This window comes from Drosophila miranda (assembly GCF_003369915.1).
Source record: "Drosophila miranda strain MSH22 chromosome Y unlocalized genomic scaffold, D.miranda_PacBio2.1 Contig_Y3_pilon, whole genome shotgun sequence".
NCBI classification, from domain to species: domain Eukaryota; kingdom Metazoa; phylum Arthropoda; class Insecta; order Diptera; family Drosophilidae; genus Drosophila; species Drosophila miranda.
This window is the reverse complement of record NW_022881625.1, coordinates 9066781-9083789: the sequence shown is the minus strand read 5'-3', so window position 1 is coordinate 9083789 and position 17009 is coordinate 9066781. Positions and strand designations below refer to the sequence as shown.

At 46.8% G+C, this 17009-nt stretch overlaps 1 protein-coding gene across 1 annotated transcript; it reads right to left on the bottom strand.

The window, feature by feature from the left end:
* Nucleotides 1-14373: 14373 nt before the first annotated feature.
* LOC117194792 lies at nt 14374-15329 on the bottom strand. The gene is made up of 2 exons (XM_033399281.1): nt 14664-15329; nt 14374-14599 (listed from the first exon to the last, which is right to left on the bottom strand). Exon 1 carries the CDS (start codon nt 15233-15235, stop codon nt 14804-14806), a length of 432 nt encoding a protein of 143 aa, XP_033255172.1. The 5' UTR covers nt 15236-15329; the 3' UTR covers nt 14374-14599; nt 14664-14803.
* Nucleotides 15330-17009: the final 1680 nt, after the last annotated feature.

The window sequence follows — 17009 nt, the reverse complement described above, 5'->3', positions numbered from 1 at the left end:
AGCTGAAACGCAGGTAAATTCGTACCTGCATTCTTGCAAAAAGAGAGTTGCACTTATTTTTGCTCCCAAATTTCAGCAATGAAGACCACACCGCAGTGAGCCTCGAAGGCCAGGAGCGCTCACTGAGGATCTGCTCCGCATACATGGGGCATGCTCAACCAGACCCCCCCTCCACACGCGCCTCTCCGGGCTCTAATCGCAAACTGTTCGGCCAAAGACATTGGCCTAATTGTGGGGTGCGACGCCAATGCACATCACTGTCAGTGGGGAAGCACTGACACAAACGAAAGGTGTGAGTACCTTTTCAGTTACTTACTGACCACTCAGATGGTCTTATTAAACCGTGGTAGTGACCCCACCTTTATTATTAAAAACCGCAAGGAGGTTCTGGACCTCACGCTTGCCTCTCATGAGACACAGAGTAACATTGTATCCTGGAGGGTCCTGGAAGAGCACTCCTTCTCGGATCACAGGTACGTGGAAACTGTTTTCTCCTTCTGGACTCGGTACTCTGATTACCTATGTCGTGTTCTCCCCGAGCCCCCATCTGAGGAGGAGTTCTCCACGGAGGCCACGACCCATCTTCTTAAGATCTTTACCGACGCCTGCAATAAGGCGCTCGAAAAAGCATGCCCCTCTGGCAAGAACAGTGGCCGGAGGAAACCTGAATGGTGGAATCCGAAACTGGGTGAACTCCGGAAAGCCTCCCGGAGACTCTTCAATAAAGCTAAGGCTGAGAACGTTGAGCAAAACTGGGCCAAATACAAGGCCAGTCCGTCAACCTACAACAAAGAACTTAGAAAAGCCAAACCGCGCCTCCTGGCGTAAGTTCAGCAGCGAAATCGAGAGTAACTCAGAAGCTTTGCGATTGCGCAGAGTTCTCTCGAAGACAACACCCACCCTGGGCTACTTGAAGAACACCGACCAGTCGTGGACTACGTCCAGCGATGGGTCTCGAAATCTTCTCCTAAATAATCACTTCCCTGGCTGCGATGAAAACAGACCCAACTACTTCGCGCCTCCTTCTGTCGCCTCAAATGCCCTCCTGAGCCTGCTAAGCAAGGAGAACATTTCCTGGGCGATCAGAAGTTTTAAACCTTACAAGTCCGCGGGGCCAGACGGCATTTTCGCTGCCCAACTGATTCACGCGGGACTTAAAGCCATTAACTGGCTCAAAATAATATACGAGGGAATTTTCTCCCACGGGTGCATTCCTGACACCTGGCTTCAGACCAAAGTCGTATTTATACCCAAGGCAGTCAAGCCCTCGCACACTGCCCCAAAAGATTTCAGGCCCATTAGTCTATCGTCTTTTCTTCTAAAGGCGATGGAACGGCTCCTGGGGCTGTATCTCACAGCGTGTATTCCGTCCAGTCTGATCTCAGACTCCCAGCATGCCTATCGGAAGGGAAGATCCACCGAAACGGCCCTACACTCGATCACATCGATCATCGAAGCGTCCCTTAACTTTAAGGAGTACACCCTCGTAGCCTTCCTCGACATAGAAGGCGCTTTTAACAACATCCTTCCGACCGCCATCACGGGCGCACTGACGGATCTGGGGGTTGACTCCAGGACGATGAGCCTGATCGATCAGATGCTGCAATGCAGGACGGTTGAGGCATCACTGGGGACGTCAACATGCACCAGATTCGTCTGCAGAGGCACACCGCAGGGCGGAGACTTCTCGCCCCTCCTATGGAACGTGGCAGTGAACACACTTCTGCGGGAGATAGAGGGGGGTGGCTGCCGTGTGGTGGCGTATGCGGACTATGTTGCTGTAGCACTCTCCGGAAAATTTCCGCAGACGTTGTGTGAGTGCATGACAAGTACTCTCACGAAAATGTCGAAGTCGGCAGACAAATCCGGGTTAGGCGTCAACCCGTCTAAAACGGAACTGGTGCTTTCCACTAGGAAGTACAAAGTTCCGGAACTGATTCCCCCTAGACTATGTGGGGAAGCGCTAGTTTTCAGCAACAACGCCAATTATCTTGGCCTAATCCTCGATAGAAAGCTCGATAGGAAATTGAGCATAGAGGATAGAGTGAAGAAAGCCACAGTGGCCCTCTATACTTGCAGGAAAGCCATCGGACTAAAATGGGGAATGACCCCCTATATAGTCCGGTGGCTCTACACCGCCATCATACGACCGATCATGCTCTATGGAGTGGTGGTATGGTGGCCAGCCTTAGACAGAAGGACATGCCTCAATAAACTCAGCAGAGTTCAACGCTGGCAGAAGCTATGCATCACTGGCGGGCTACGCACTACTCAGCGGAAGCCCTGGATACTGTGCTGGACCTCCTCCCTGTAGATCTCATGGGAAAGAAGTGTGGCAACACTATCCGCCCTGAGAGAAGCCAGACTGTGGAAGGCGTCCGCGGTTGGCACTCGGGAATCCTGATGAGACTCCCGCAATTAACAGAGAGGACAGATTACTGTATTCCTTGTGATCACCTCTCGACGCCCTTCCAGGAATCAATCCCACCTAGGAGGACTGGGAGATGGGCGAACCAGGACCTGCAAATCGCGTCCACTTCTACACTGATGGCTCAAAGCTAGACGCCGGTGGTGGCGGAGTCTACTGCAGCGAGCTGAACATCAGTCATCTGTTTAAAAGCTCCCGGATTACTGTAGTGTGTTCCAAGCGGAGATTGAAGCCATCAAGGAGCCATTTCTATCGTCTCCAAACTACGTCTTGACACGCACATAGTGTGCGTCTTCTCGGACAGCAAGCAGCTATTAAAGCTCTAGGCTGAATATCGTCGAGCTCAGCGACTGTAAATGACTGCCGCAGGTCCCTGCACGAGATCGCAGAGCAGTTAGATCTCTTCCTTATATGGGTCCCCGGACACAGGGACATCGAGGGGAACGACGCGCCGACGAGCTAGCCAGGCAGGGTACTACGATCCCTCTCCTTTTGGAGAGGAGCAGGTAGCGATGCCCTTGGCTACGTGCAGGCTCCTAACGCACGAATTGTTCGACCAAAATGCCAATAGGAGATGGCAGCAAACCGTTTCCTGTAAAGTCTCAAGATTGATATGCCATATCGATCGAAGAAGCGCTCAGCAGAGCTGTATAGACTCAGCAGAGCACAGTGCTCTGCAGTTACTCGAGCCATTACGGGACACTGGCAGATTGGCACTCATGCCTCATAACGACTTCTGCAGGAGTTGTCGCGACGAGGAGGAGGAGGAATCGGTCCCCTACTTCTTCTGCCACTGCCCAGCCCTTGGAAATCGTCGTCTTCGTATTCTCGGGGCCGCTTTCCTCACTGACATTTCGGACCTGTCCGAAATCAAACCAGGGACCTTGTCCGAATACATCCAAGCCACCGGATGGAACTGCCCTTAATCCTGCAGTAGTCTGCTCTCACGGTTCAGGCAACGAGAAGGGGCACATGCCCATGCGGGAACACAACGGACCTTTTACAGGTTTAAGTGAGCTCGGGGGCGGGAGGCTCACATCCCCGCCTCCCGGCTACCGCCTTAACAAAACCTAACCTACCCTATGCTATAAAAATTATTTGGCTAAATGCAAGCTCAACTTTAAACGAGATCCTAAACAATTCTTTAGGTTTGTTAACTCTAAACGTAATTCTTCACAATATCCCTCTGCTTTACTCTTAAATGGTACTTATGCAGATAACAATTCCGATATTGCTAACCTATTTGCTTACTTTTTTTCAAGTTTGCTCCTCTGCTCCTTCTAATAACATGTCCTCTATTCTCGCTTCGCTTTAAATTGTTCAGGCCTTCTAACTAAAATCTTTGCCTTAAAATCATGTACATTTTCTTTCTCCACTGGTCCAGATTTGGTTCCCAGTGCCGTGCTTTAACTTTGTGCGGATTCTCTTTGCGTGCCTCTCTTAAAACTGTTCAACCTCTCTCTCGAGCTTGGTGATTTTCTCACCGTCTGGAAGGAATTATACATAATTTCTATTCATAAAAAGGGGTCTAAATCAGATGTCTCAAACTACCGTTGTATCTCGAATTTATCTGCCATTCCTAAGCTATGTAACTGCCGGATTTGCAAAGCAATGTAAAACTGACGTAGCTCATACTTATTTTAGTAAATCTTTCGACTCAGTTAATCACAATCTCCTCATCCACAAACTATCTCTACTACGATTTCCGACTAAACTTCTTCTCTGGACTAATGCGTACTTTTGCAATCGTTCTCAGCGTGTCTGCTTCCAATCTTCTCTTTCTAAACAAGTTTTTGTCTCTTCGGGTGTGCTGCAAGGTAGCCATCTCGGGACCTTATTATTTAACCTCTTTATCAATGATCTTCCCCAAGTTTTAACTAATTCACGAGTCCTTATATATGCTGATGATGTCAAGCTATGTTTATTCTGCAGCGATCCGGTGTCCCCGTTATTTCTTCAATCGGATCTCGACGCTCTTAAAATTGGTGTATTATTAACGCTCTTCCTCTTAACATTTCCAAATGTAACGTCATGACCTTCCATCGCAACAAGCCTTATCTTTTTGACTTCACAATTAATAATATTTCCTTGGAACGCCTGTACAAAGTTAGTGACTTACGCATTATCTTAGTACCAAACTTATGTTTTAATTGTCATTTATCCACTATTTTGAATAAAGCTAAAGGAGTCCTTGGCTTTATCAAAAGATGGTCGAGGGAATTTTCAGACCCTATAATGTTGTAATGTAATATTGCGGCGATTTTAAGACACTTTCCATTCGGAAAAATTACTTCTTACTTTACTGAAACGACACAAAGTGGTTTTTCAAAATCCGGAGCTTTTAAAAATCAAACCTTAAAAAAAATCCTTTTTTCGTGGGGGATTTTAGACATAGGTAATAAATAGTTCAAGGATAAATAAGTAAATAATAAATATTTTTTTAAAGTCCAGTCAAAGTTGAAAAACTGCTCAAAAGTCAACGAAGAAAAACCCATTAGTGTCAATTTTGAATTTTTCGTTACTATGATTGATGGAAAAGGTCTTAACGAACTTACTAATACTAAATCGACCTTGAAATGCGCATTTTGCAGAAAAAAAAACGCAGAAGGAATTTCAAAATTTGGATGATTCCATAATTGAAGAGAAAAAGTTAGAATATGGCACTCATGCATAATTGTATGTTCAGGCCATATTGACGGTTCTAGAGAATTGGATAGTAAAGAATCAGGGAAAAGAATTTTAAAGGATTATATGTTGCGCTTATGTTTAAACGCAGGGATGGGATTGATGCTGTTGGGAACTTGGATGCTCGAAGGAAGCACATTGCTCGGTGTAAAGAACACCGGAGCCACCGTTGGCGGATTTACAGATAACGGCGAGGCATGACCACACGAAGTACCAAATGCTTCCGATGGATGAAGGTGGGAGGCAGGCGTACCAATCGGATTAGGTTGCAAGAGATTGGTATCATTATGCGGAATTTTTCGTCTAGGCGATTCGCTTAAGAGTTTGAGCCCAAGAAACTGCGATTCAAGGGCAAGAAATTTCTTGTTGAGAGCCACAAATTGTTTCCGGACATCCAGAAACCCAGTTCGAGTCTGTCTCCCGACAAGCCAGACATGACCAAGACAGGCCCATGCGTTTCGAGATCAGATCATTTAGCCGACAATCAGCAGCAGCGGCAATAATTCAGAGCAGATGATCCAACGAAGTGCAGGAAACGAGCAGTAAACTCACCAAAGCAGAGACACAAAAGAATAGTCCACAAAGAGGGAGAGTATAGGCAATCCAGAGAGAGTGAGAGCAACAATGCGAGCAGCAGGCCCGCTTATGCTCACGAGAAAGTGTGGGCGATGCAAACGCTGATGCGCGAGAACAGTGCACACCGACGAAGCGATAACGAAAAGCAGACTGGGCAAAAAACAATAACAAATTGCCTGCACGAGTCCGATGCGTTACGTTGCGAATATTTTATTTATATTAAACACTTGTTTACAAACGAAACACTGGTGATTAACACAAAGTAAAATCAAATTAAAGAGATGCGGTGATATATCAAAACAAAGTCACAACAATGTTGTATGATATTAAAGCAAAGGGCGGAGAATGCAGGAGCAAGAAAAAAACACAACCGACTTAAGCAAGAGCTAGTAGCGAATTTATATAAGAAGTTTAAACTGTCTGGCTCGTAGTCAGATTTTTCTAAGTATTCAATTGCAAAATCTAAATTTTTTCAACTTTGCTATTCTGCTCCTTCTAATAACATGCCCTCTAATCTCGCTTCACCCTACGACTATCCTGCCGCGCACTCATATCCTATACCTTTAAATAGTTCAAGTTGTATTCCTTCTAACTAAAATCTTAGCCTTAAAATCATGTAAATTTTCTTTCTCCACTGGTCCACTGGTCTTGCACCACTGGCGTGCTTAAACTTTGTGCGGATTCTCTTTGCGTGCCTCCCTTAAAAATGTTCGACCTCTCTCTGGAGCTTGGTGATTTTCTCACCGTCTGGAAGGAATTATACATAATTCATATTCATAAAAAGGGATGTCTCAAATCAAATGTCTCAAACTACCGTTGTATCTGCAGTTTATGTGCCATTCCTAAGCTCTTCGAAAAATTGATTACTTCTCAGCTCCAACATTTTTGTAGTTCCCTGTTATCAGAATCACAGCATGGATTTGTAATTTCTTCCTATGTAACTGCCGGACTTGCAAAGCAATGTAAAACTGACGTAGCTCATACTTATTTTAGTAAATCCTTCGACTCAGTTAATCACAATCTCCTCATCCACAAACTATCACTACTAGGATTTCCGACTAAACTTCTTCTCTGGACTAATGCGCCCCTTTGCAATCGTTCTCAGCGTGTCTGCTTACAATCTTCTCTTTCTAAACCAGTTTTTGTCTCTTCGGGTGTGCTGCAAGGTAGCCATCACGGGCCCTTATTATTTAACCTCTTTATCAATGACCTTCCCCAAGTTTTAACTAATTCACGAGTCCTTATATATGCTGATGATGTCAAGCTATGTTTTTTCTGCAGCGATCCGGTGTCCCCGTTATTTCTACAATCGGATCTCGACGCTCTCAAAATTGGTGTATTATTAAGTATTAGTGTATTAGTAGGTTAGGTTAGGTTAGGTAGAGACGGCCGCCAAGCTCGCTCGGAGCCCAGCACACTTAGGCCGGTTTCGGCCCGTTGTGATACCGCTTGGGATCATTCCCTCCCTGCAGATGAGACTTCATGTCAACAGTTGTCCCATCCAGATGCCCTTATAAAGTTGACGATCTTTCTGGGACATAGCGTGGACATCTCCGAGATGTCGTTCAGAAAGGCAGAGCCCAAGTGATGCAGCCTCCTTCTGCTGAGAGCTGGACAGGAACAGAACAGGTGTTCCACTGTTTCCTCCTCTTCCTCGTCTCTGCAGCTGCGGCAGAAATCATTGTATGGGCATCCAGCCTGTTTGCGTGGGTGCCTACTAGCCAGTGTCCTGTGAGGGAACGTATGACTGCGCTGCACCTTTCCCTGCCTAGTTTGCAGAGCTCTGAGGTGCGCTTCTTATCTATGGTCGGCCATGTTTGCCGAGCTGTGCGACAACGTGGCCCTATTTGCCACTTGTTGTCTATCAGTCGCGTGTACTGCTCCTTTATGATGAGCTTGCAGGTGGCCATAGGCATACAAATATCCTCCTTATCTTGGAGAAAGGGGGTTGTAGTGCCAGATCTGGCCAGCTCGTCCGCTATGCAGTTGCCCTCGATATCCCGGTGGCCCTGGACCTATATAAGGCTGATAGCAAATTGCTAAGCCATCTCGTGAAGAGATCTGCGGCACTTCGCCACAGTAGCCGAGTTCGAGGAGATCGCGTTAAGTGATCTGATCGCAGCTTGGCTGTCGCTGTAGATGTTTAGATTGGTTGCCGTGGTGGTAACCGTGTGAAGGCAGTACAGAGCCTCCCTGATTGCTGTAACTTCCGCTTGGAAGACGCTACAGTTGTTCAGAGTAGATTCCTCCTCCAACCCTGCCGTCCAGTTTTGAGCCATCCGTGAAGATGCTTATGGCCCCGTCTGGGCCGGGGAGTCCCTCGAGCCAATAGTCTCTATGAGGGATGATTATGCTGAATGGAGTCTCCGTGTGCTCCATTGGAACTTGATAGTCCGTTCTTGCTGGGACCATGTTGTTTTTATTTAGTATAGATGAGTGACCTATGTTCTGGGGTACCCATTGTTCAGAGTCCCTAAGACGTATTGCTGCCATTTCTGCCCGCTCCTTTCCTGCAAAGTCAAGGCTCTGAAGGCATAACATGGCGTTTAGCGCATCATTTGGTGTAGTTCGAAGAGCTCCACTGATGCAGAGGGCGGCTGTTCGCTGAACCTTGCCCAGCTTATTGGTGATTGTCCTTTTTGTTAGGGCAGGCCACCAGACAGTAACTCCGTAGAGTATTATAGGTCTGACTATTGCCGAAATATAGGCCGATAGCTTTTTTGCAAGTATAGAGTGCTGTCGTTGCCTTCCTCACTCTATCCTTGACATTCAGGTTCCAGCTAAGCTTTTTGTCAATTACCAACCCTAAGTAACTGGCACTGTCGCTGAAGGAGAGCCTGTATCCGTTTAGTGTTGGGGGGTTGAGGGGCGGGACTTTGTATTTTTTTGTGAATAACACGAGTTCCGTTTTCGAGGGATTTAGTCCCAATCCGCGCGATTCTGTCCATTCGGACAATCGAGCAAGCTTTGCGGTCATTAGGTCGCATAGTGTTTGGGGGTATTTCCCCGCAAAGATAATTGCAACGTCATCCGCGTATGCCACTACTTTACAGCCCCCCTCTTCCAGGTCGCATAGAATCTTATTGACTGCAATGTTCCATAGAAGAGGAGACAGAACTCCCCCTTGCGGGGTTCCTCTGTAGTGATCAGACGTGTTTTTGTTTTGCGCTCCGCATTTTTTCCTTTTGTTTTGAATAAACAGCCGGTGTTTTCCTAACTAAATTCTAATTATACTTCCTAACCAGACAACAATCTGGAAACCTATTCTATTACGCGAGTGCATGCCTTTTGATTTGTGTTAAAACATTATTTAACTTTTTATTTTTCGGCGTCGGCTTGTGCTTGTGCTTGTGTTTGTGTTGTTGCAGTGAGTGAGTACGCATTACATTGCATTGCAGTCCGCTCTCGTCTGGTAGCTTTTGTTGTTTTATCACTCTCTCGCTATCACCTCAACTTCAATAACTGTTCTTTCTCTCTCGCTCTTTAAACTTTCTGAGCAATAGCGCTTTCTGCTTAGTAGCTCTCGCTATAACCGCTCTCCACTCTGCTCTCTTTTTTTTACCAATTCCGCTTTGAGCGTTGTCTGGCACATTGGTCTGATACCAATTTGTTTTGCAAATAATAGTATATATATAAATAAATAATAAAATAAAATGGAATACGCTGTGGTCTGTGCCAAAAAAAGCTGTAAGAAGCAGATCACCCACGATCAGCCGAATGTCCCCTGCTGGCTCTGCGACAGCGTAGTGCACGCAAAATGCGCTGGATTTTCTGGCCTCGTGAGTGATGCTATAGCCAAACGTAATGGCTTGCATTACAGTTGCGAGGCATGCCGTGCGGTGGAGAAAGACATGGTGGCTTTCATGAGGCAGACGCGGAGTGGCTTTAAGGAGCTGACCGTTGGTTTTAAAAACCAATACGATCGGCTCCTAGCCATGGAGGCTCAGTTTAGCGGTTTAAAACTGCTGAATGAGTCTCCGAGGCGCAAAAAGGTCACTCCGCGGGATCTGCAATTGCCAACCGTCACTCAGCCGTGCGCCGCCGAAAAACTGACTCCGACCACTCCAAGTGTGCAGCAGTTGATCTCGTTTGCCACTCCAAGGGCAACGACAGCTGCTGGCGACGCAGATTCGGTAGCCGAATTCATCGCCTCGGAGAATGTGCAGCCAAGTACGTCTGCAGCGTCCGTGTCCGTGGTGTCCGCAAGTTCGCTAGTTGTCCCGTCTATACCGATCCCACCAGTAAATAGACGTTCCGGACCTCCGGATATTGCCACCACAGGTACTAGGCCTGTGGTGACTAAACCACTGGTGGGAGTCCCACCAAAACGACAAGTTTTTGTTTCACGGCTGGCCCCTGACCTCACATCTAATGATGTAATTGCTTTTATTCAAAGCAAAATAAAAGCCGTGGGTTTAAAGGTGGAGAAATTTAACTTCTCTTATGCCAGGGAGATAGCCTCGTTTAAGATAAGCATCTCCCCAACTCAATTTGACACCATTTGCTCCGCCAAATTTTGGCCTGAGCATTTGGTGGTGAAGGAGTTTAAGGCTAAGAAGAAGAATAGGCCCCCCATATCCCTTCCAAACCTTTCCAGTGTGCCACCCTCAACCTCAACCTCAACTTCCTCTTCCTCAACTTCCCGTCTTGCTTCCACCTTTCCAAAAAACTAACTTCTCTTTTAGTAACCTATCAGAATGTAAGAGGCTTGCGTAGTAAGCTCAGCATTCTTTTCCGGGATAGTGTTGCATTTGCTTCCCACGTTATTGTGTTTACTGAAACCTGGTTAAAGCCGGACATTCTTAGTTCCGAGGTTTTGGCAGGTCGGTACACAACTTTTAGAAGGGACCGTTCGTCTCGACGGGCAGGGGGGGTTCTAATTGCAGTGGACTCTTACTTCACGTCGGAACACTTCACAGTCCAAGTTCAACAGGAACTGGAATTCCTGTGTGTAAAACTGATTCTTCCCGCTTTCGCTATATTCATTACTTGCTCGTATATCCCACCTTCTTCGGATATTTCAATTTATGAGCAGCACTTGTCCGCTTTAACCGCTGTTTCTTCCTCGCTATCTGATAAAGATCGTATGATAGTTCTTGGTGACTTCAACTTGCCAGGAACTGTTTGGTCTTCGGTAAACGAGTCTAGTATCCTAGTGCCCATGTCACGACATGACTTTGTTGACGGCTTGCTTGACCTATCCCTGTCTCAAGTCAACCATGTGAAAAATTCCTTGGGTCGATTGCTTGATCTGTGCTTTGTATCGGATCCGACCATAGTGTTGTTAACCCGAGCCCTTCCGCTCACTATACCTGAAGACGCCTACCACCCTACTTTCGAGGTGTCGCTAGATATAGGACCAACTGTATTGGATCGGTCGAGTAGGCTGCCCGAACGTGTCCGCTGCTTTCGTAAAGCCGAGTTTGCGAAGCTTAATAACCTCATTAGGGATTTTGATTGGTCCGCTTTGTACTTGTGCACTGATATCATATAAGGCACAAACATTTTTTACAATGCTCTTGGCACATTTTTCGATTCTTGTGTCCCGCTTTCTTGTCCGACTAGATCTGGAAAACCCCCTTGGTTTACCAAAGAGTTATCCAGTCTAAAAAACTTAAAATCAAGACTTTATAAAAAATTTCAAGAAGTGGGTTCTCCTACTTCTCACTCTCGCTATGTATTAGCTCGGTCAAACTTTTCAGTTCTTAGCAAAGTTATCCGCTATTCGTAAAATGTTTGAGAAGGTTTTAACTCCGCACTTGCAACATCTCTGCAAGTCACTTATATCTCCAACTCAGCATGGATTTATAAGGCGGCGATCAACCACCACGAACTTGTTAGAGTTTACCTCTTTCATTATTAAAGGCTTTCAAGGTAACTTACAGACGGATGTTATTTACACCGACTTTAGTAAAGCATTCGACTCTGTAAACCATTCCCTTTTAGCGCATAAACTTGACCTTTTAGGGTTTCCGCCCAACCTCCTGAGATGGATTTCTAGCTATCTTTGTTCTAGGTCTCAAAGAGTCCTCTTCAAAAACTCCCTCTCTTTCCCAGTAAAGGTTTCTTCGGGAGTACCACAAGGCAGCCATCTAGGCCCCTTAATCTTCACACTCTTTATTAATGACTTACCTTCAGTATTAACATACTCTCGAGTACTTATGTATGCGGATGATGTTAAACTCTGTGTCCAGTACAAGGACATTTCATTTCATTCTCGCTTGCAATCCGATCTCAATAACTTTCAGTCATGGTGTTGTGCAAACTTGTTACACCTTAATGCCTCGAAATGCAAAGTTATGACATTTCATCGTTCTAGCCCTTTGTTGGCTCCCTACAGCCTATTTGGTGGTTCTCTTGAGAGAATTACCCTGGTGGATGATCTGGGTGTTATGTTAGACCCCAAGTTAAAGTTTTCCGAACACATTTCTACCATGGTAAATAAGGCCATGGGCGTGCTTGGGTTTATAAAGAGGTGGTCAAAGGAATTTGACGACCCCTATATAACAAAGACTCTCTATACCTCGCTTGTTCGTCCGATCTTAGAATACGGCTCCTGTGTATGGTGCCCTCAGTACAAAGTACACCAGGACCGTATAGAATCAGTACAGAAAAACTTTTTACTCTTTGCTCTGCGGGGCCTTAACTGGGATGCGGGTGTAAGACTCCCATCTTACTCTAGTAGACTACTATTAGTAAACCTCCCATCCTTAGTTAACCGTAGAAAAATGCTTGGTGTGATATTTATGCACAACATTATCAGGGGTGACATAGACAGCCCTGATCTGTTGAGCCGCATAAACTTCACGATTCCTATTAGACTGACTAGAAATTTTATACCGTTTTTCCTTCCACTTTGTAGATCGAATTATTCCTTGCATGAACCGTTTAGGGTCTTATGCTCGGATTATAATTCCCTCTACCATATTATATCCACCACTAATTCTCTTCCTCTTATTAAATTATTAATCCTTACACACCTTTCTATTAATTAGTAACTGTAGTGGTATTTGTACTTTGATTGCATGCTTAGTTTTTTAGTAAGTTTAGCACTAATTTTCCTCGAATGTTAGTCTAATAGCTATCTTTCTTGCATGTTCGCGTTTGGTTCGGCTACGCACCGCGCGTCATGCGGCAGCGCCCCTCGGTCGGTTGGGCGGGAGGAGGGCTGCGTTTTGCCTGGGATCCGCGCGTAACAGCCTTCTGCTGGTGTCACACGGGCCACTTGACGGTGCAGTAACTGCATCGCCTCTTGAAAGATGCAGTCATTGCATGTCAACGTCCACACAAAGAAAAATACCTTGACTGGGTGGACGATCCCATCGATGATGTCACCGTCCTGCGTATGAGCAATTGATCAATGAGCATCACCAAGTGACGGTCCACCTTCAGGTCAGTCAGGGCTTCTGTAATGGCGCCCGGTACAACGTTGTTGAAAGCTCCCTCAATATCGAGAAAGGCTATGAGTGAGTACTCTTTGTGATGCAGAGATTTTTCTACCGCTGAGATCACTTCATGAAGAGCCGTTTCCGTGGATTTTCCTTTCCGGTAGGCATGCTGTGCGCATGACAGCAACTGAGGGTGTATAGTTGTCCTCAGTTGCAGCCCGACGAGTCTCTCAAAGGTTTTGAGGAGGAAGGACGATAGGCTGATTGGTCTAAAGTCTTTTGCAGCTGAGTGCGAGGCTTTCCCAGCTTTAGGGATGAAAACTATCCTAGCCTTAAGCCACGCTTGCGGTATTGTACATACCGCCAGTATCTTCCTGAAGATACTGTTTAGCCAGTTGATGGCCGTATCCCCAGCCTTTTGAAGTTGAGCCGGGGTTACCTGGTCCGGGCCTGGCGATTTAAACGGGTTGAAGCGGTTTACTGCCCAACTTATATTCTGTTTTGTAAGGATATGGTCCATCGATTCTACCGATCCCTCTCCTGGGAGGTATGTCGGGTCCGTGGTTGTACATCCGGGGAAATGCGTGTCGAGCAGAATGTGTAGGGACTCCTCACTAGAGTTGGTCCACGTGCCATCATTCTTTTTGAGGTAACCTACCGAGGGGTAGTTTTTGAGAGAACTTTCCGGAGTCTCGCGGCCTCCGAATTTTCCTCGATTTCGGAGCAATATTTTTTGCAGGAGGCTCTGTTAGCCTTCCTCGTTTCCTTTTTGTATAGTGCTAGACTGGTTTTATAGTCTGCCCAGTGAGTATCCTCCTTAGTTCTTGTGGCTCTATTGAATAAAGTCCTACAAGTTCTACGTAGGGTGTCTAGTTGCTAAGACCACCAGGGGGGTTTCTTCTTCCCCCTTGGTCTGGTAGAAGGGCATGCTGCCTTGAAGGCTTTGTTGCACGCATCCGTAAACCTGTTCACAAGACGGTTTAAGTTGTCTTCAGTGTTCGGGCAATTAGGGGCGTTAGGAGGGAGTAGCTCCTCCAGGGTTGTGTTATATTTTTCCCAGTTGGCTTTTCTGGGGTTGATATAGTCGGTTGGTTTGGGAATATCGAAGGATAATATCGTCTCGATATCCCTGTGGTCCGAGAAGGAGTGGTCTCCTAGGACTCTCCCGCTCTTGATTGTGTCCAGCAGTTTGCTTGACACTAGCGTGAGGTCAATGACCTCCTGCCGATTTTTAATTATAAATGTGGGGTCGTTACCCCGATTTTATATGAATAAATTTTAGTTCAGGATGAAGCTGAACAGTGACTCACCCCTTACATTCGTGTCCGTGCTCCCCCATTGGGTGTGGTGGGCGTTGGCATCGCATCCTATAAGTAGGTCTTTGTCCGTCCTTTCGCTGTCGCTGGCTATTTTGCGAACAAGGTCGTTCGGAGGATCATCCTCCTCGTGGGCCATATAGGACGCCACCAGCCTGAGATGATTCCCTTTTAGTTCTAGGCTTACCGCCGTGTTATCGCCATCGCTATAATTATGGAGCAGAAAGATATTTAGGTGCTTTCTAGCAAGTATGCAGGTACGGATTTTACCTTCATTTTGGGATACAATGATCTTGTATTCCCTCGTCCCCAATCCACAGACCTTGCCTCCTACCACCCAAGGCTCCTGGATCAGGACTACGTCGGCTCCGCTTGCGTCTAGGCGGAGTATGAGAGCAGCCGATGCTGCTTTACAGTGGTGGAGATTTATTTGAAGGATCCTTAGGACCATCTTCAAGATTCTCCACCACCGTGATGTCCGCGTCCGAGTCATCTGAGACTCTCTCTCGGCACATTGACTCAAAGTCGAGCATCAGCTCTGTCTCTGAGGAGAAGCCTTCCTGGTCTGGCTCCAGCTCGTCGTCAGGCGCTTCGATCTCCGCAGCGACATCCTGCACGTCTGGGTTGACGACAGGAAGCGCCGCGGCCGCCGCGTCCGATTTGTACACCTTGATGGTGACCGAGCTGAAGCCGAAGTTTAGCTCTCCTTTTGCTGCCTCTATCGGGGCCAGCGACTCTTTATTGAGAACGAGCACTGCCTGGTTAGTCGGCCCTTGTGTCGTCTCAACCTTGGCTACCTTCCAATCTGAGGTTGGTAGTCCTGGGTTGCATCTCTGCAGCATCTTGAGGATGCGTTCTGGCTCCTTAAAGGTAGCCGGCACCCAAATTCTGGCCCTCGGTCTGCTGGGCACCTCGCTCCAGTCGACTGCGACGAGTTTCCCCCAGCATAGACCTCGCCGACCTGCGCTACCGCCGCTTTATAAAGCTTTACAGAGCGCTCGTCTTCGCAGGCAATTATCTTAACGTTGCCCTGGAACCACCCCATGTCCTTGCAGACTGGCGGAGGTCCAGGGTCTTTGTCGAGGAGTTCGAAGCAGCGGTCGGCCAGTGCCGCTTCCACCCACTTCCACTGACTCCTTGGGATTCTACCCTCTGCGCTGCCTCTGTCGAGGACACCAATTAGCGTCCTCTCCTTGGCAATCTGCGCAAAGGAGACATTTGGCAGCACTCTGGAGCGCTTTGCCACCGGTCCCGGTGTCTCCTGCGAGCGCTGCCTCTTGGCTTGGGGAGCCACCTTTTTCTGTTCCAAGGTGAACTCCGGGAGCACGGCCGAAGCCCATTCCACCTTCTTCAGCCAGTCGGCTGATGGGCTGGCTTCACTGCTGGCGTGTTGCCGACGGAGTATGTGCCCTGCACTCCTCTTTTCGACATATGTGTAGCGTCTGGCTTGGGCGCTTGTCGACGGCAAGTCAACCCCCTCCGCTTTACCAGAAGGTCAGGCAGCCGCAATTTTGCTTAGCTTTCCTTCCAAGGTGTCAGCTTCGGGAGTTACCTTGCCACCCACACCGGATTCGGGATGGGACCCCCTCGGGTTCGCACAGGCACCTTCCACCTTGCAGGTATTCCCTACTATAGAGCCGGTTGGGCCAGGCCTTTGGGCCGCTGCCTTTCCGAGCTTGGGATTGCTCCCAGTTGGCATTTGGGGAGCGCCGCACTCATTTGTTTTTTTGTTTGTTTTTTGGTTTTTGACCTTACCTTTTTGACTTCACAATTAATAACATTTACTTGGAACGCCTGTACAAAGTTAGTGATTTAGGCATTATCTTAGTGCTAAACTTATGTTTTAATTGTCATTTATACGCTATTTTGAATAAAGCTAAAGGAGTCCTTGGCTTTATCAAAAGATGGTCGAGGGAATTTTCAGACCCCTATAATGTTGTAATGTAATTGTTCGGGCCAGCCGCCAAATAATTACCGCAACTTTAAGCATTATTATTGTATGAGCAGAGAGAGCCGCCTATGTTATAAAACGTTGACTTTCTGCAGAGCTGCTGCGCTCTCCCGCTAAAGGGGCTCTCTGCCGCCGCCACTTCGGCAATTACCTTGATCTGCCGCCGCCACTTCGGCAATCACTTTGATCTGACGCCGTCGTCTATTTTAGTTCTATGCTAACCCCTCTGCGCATTGGGTACATATCGATCTCGCCTAAATTCTATCTGGCCATAGCAAACAATCGGTTTCCGCTAAGCCACCAAAATTAAATACGAATTATAAAGATTAAACCAAGTTCTCTTTTCATTTTTGAAACACATAGGTGCCAAAAAAGCTTGGCATCTCAATCATTGGTGACTCCGACGTGATATAAAACCATTGCTTAATCGCGTTCCGTTAAAATATACAATATAAATATACAATATAAAATTATACAATATTTTGTTGTTGGGTAGTTTAACTACCAACAAATACATTTGGTGCACGTTGAAAAACAGTTTAAAGTGCAAATTCAGTGAGAGTGCGGCTGGAATATTTATATACAAAGTCCGGTACTTTAAGCGTCGAATCTCTCATTCTCTGCGCAGCTGCAGCCGCGGTTCTTGACTTTTCGTGTCTTGAATT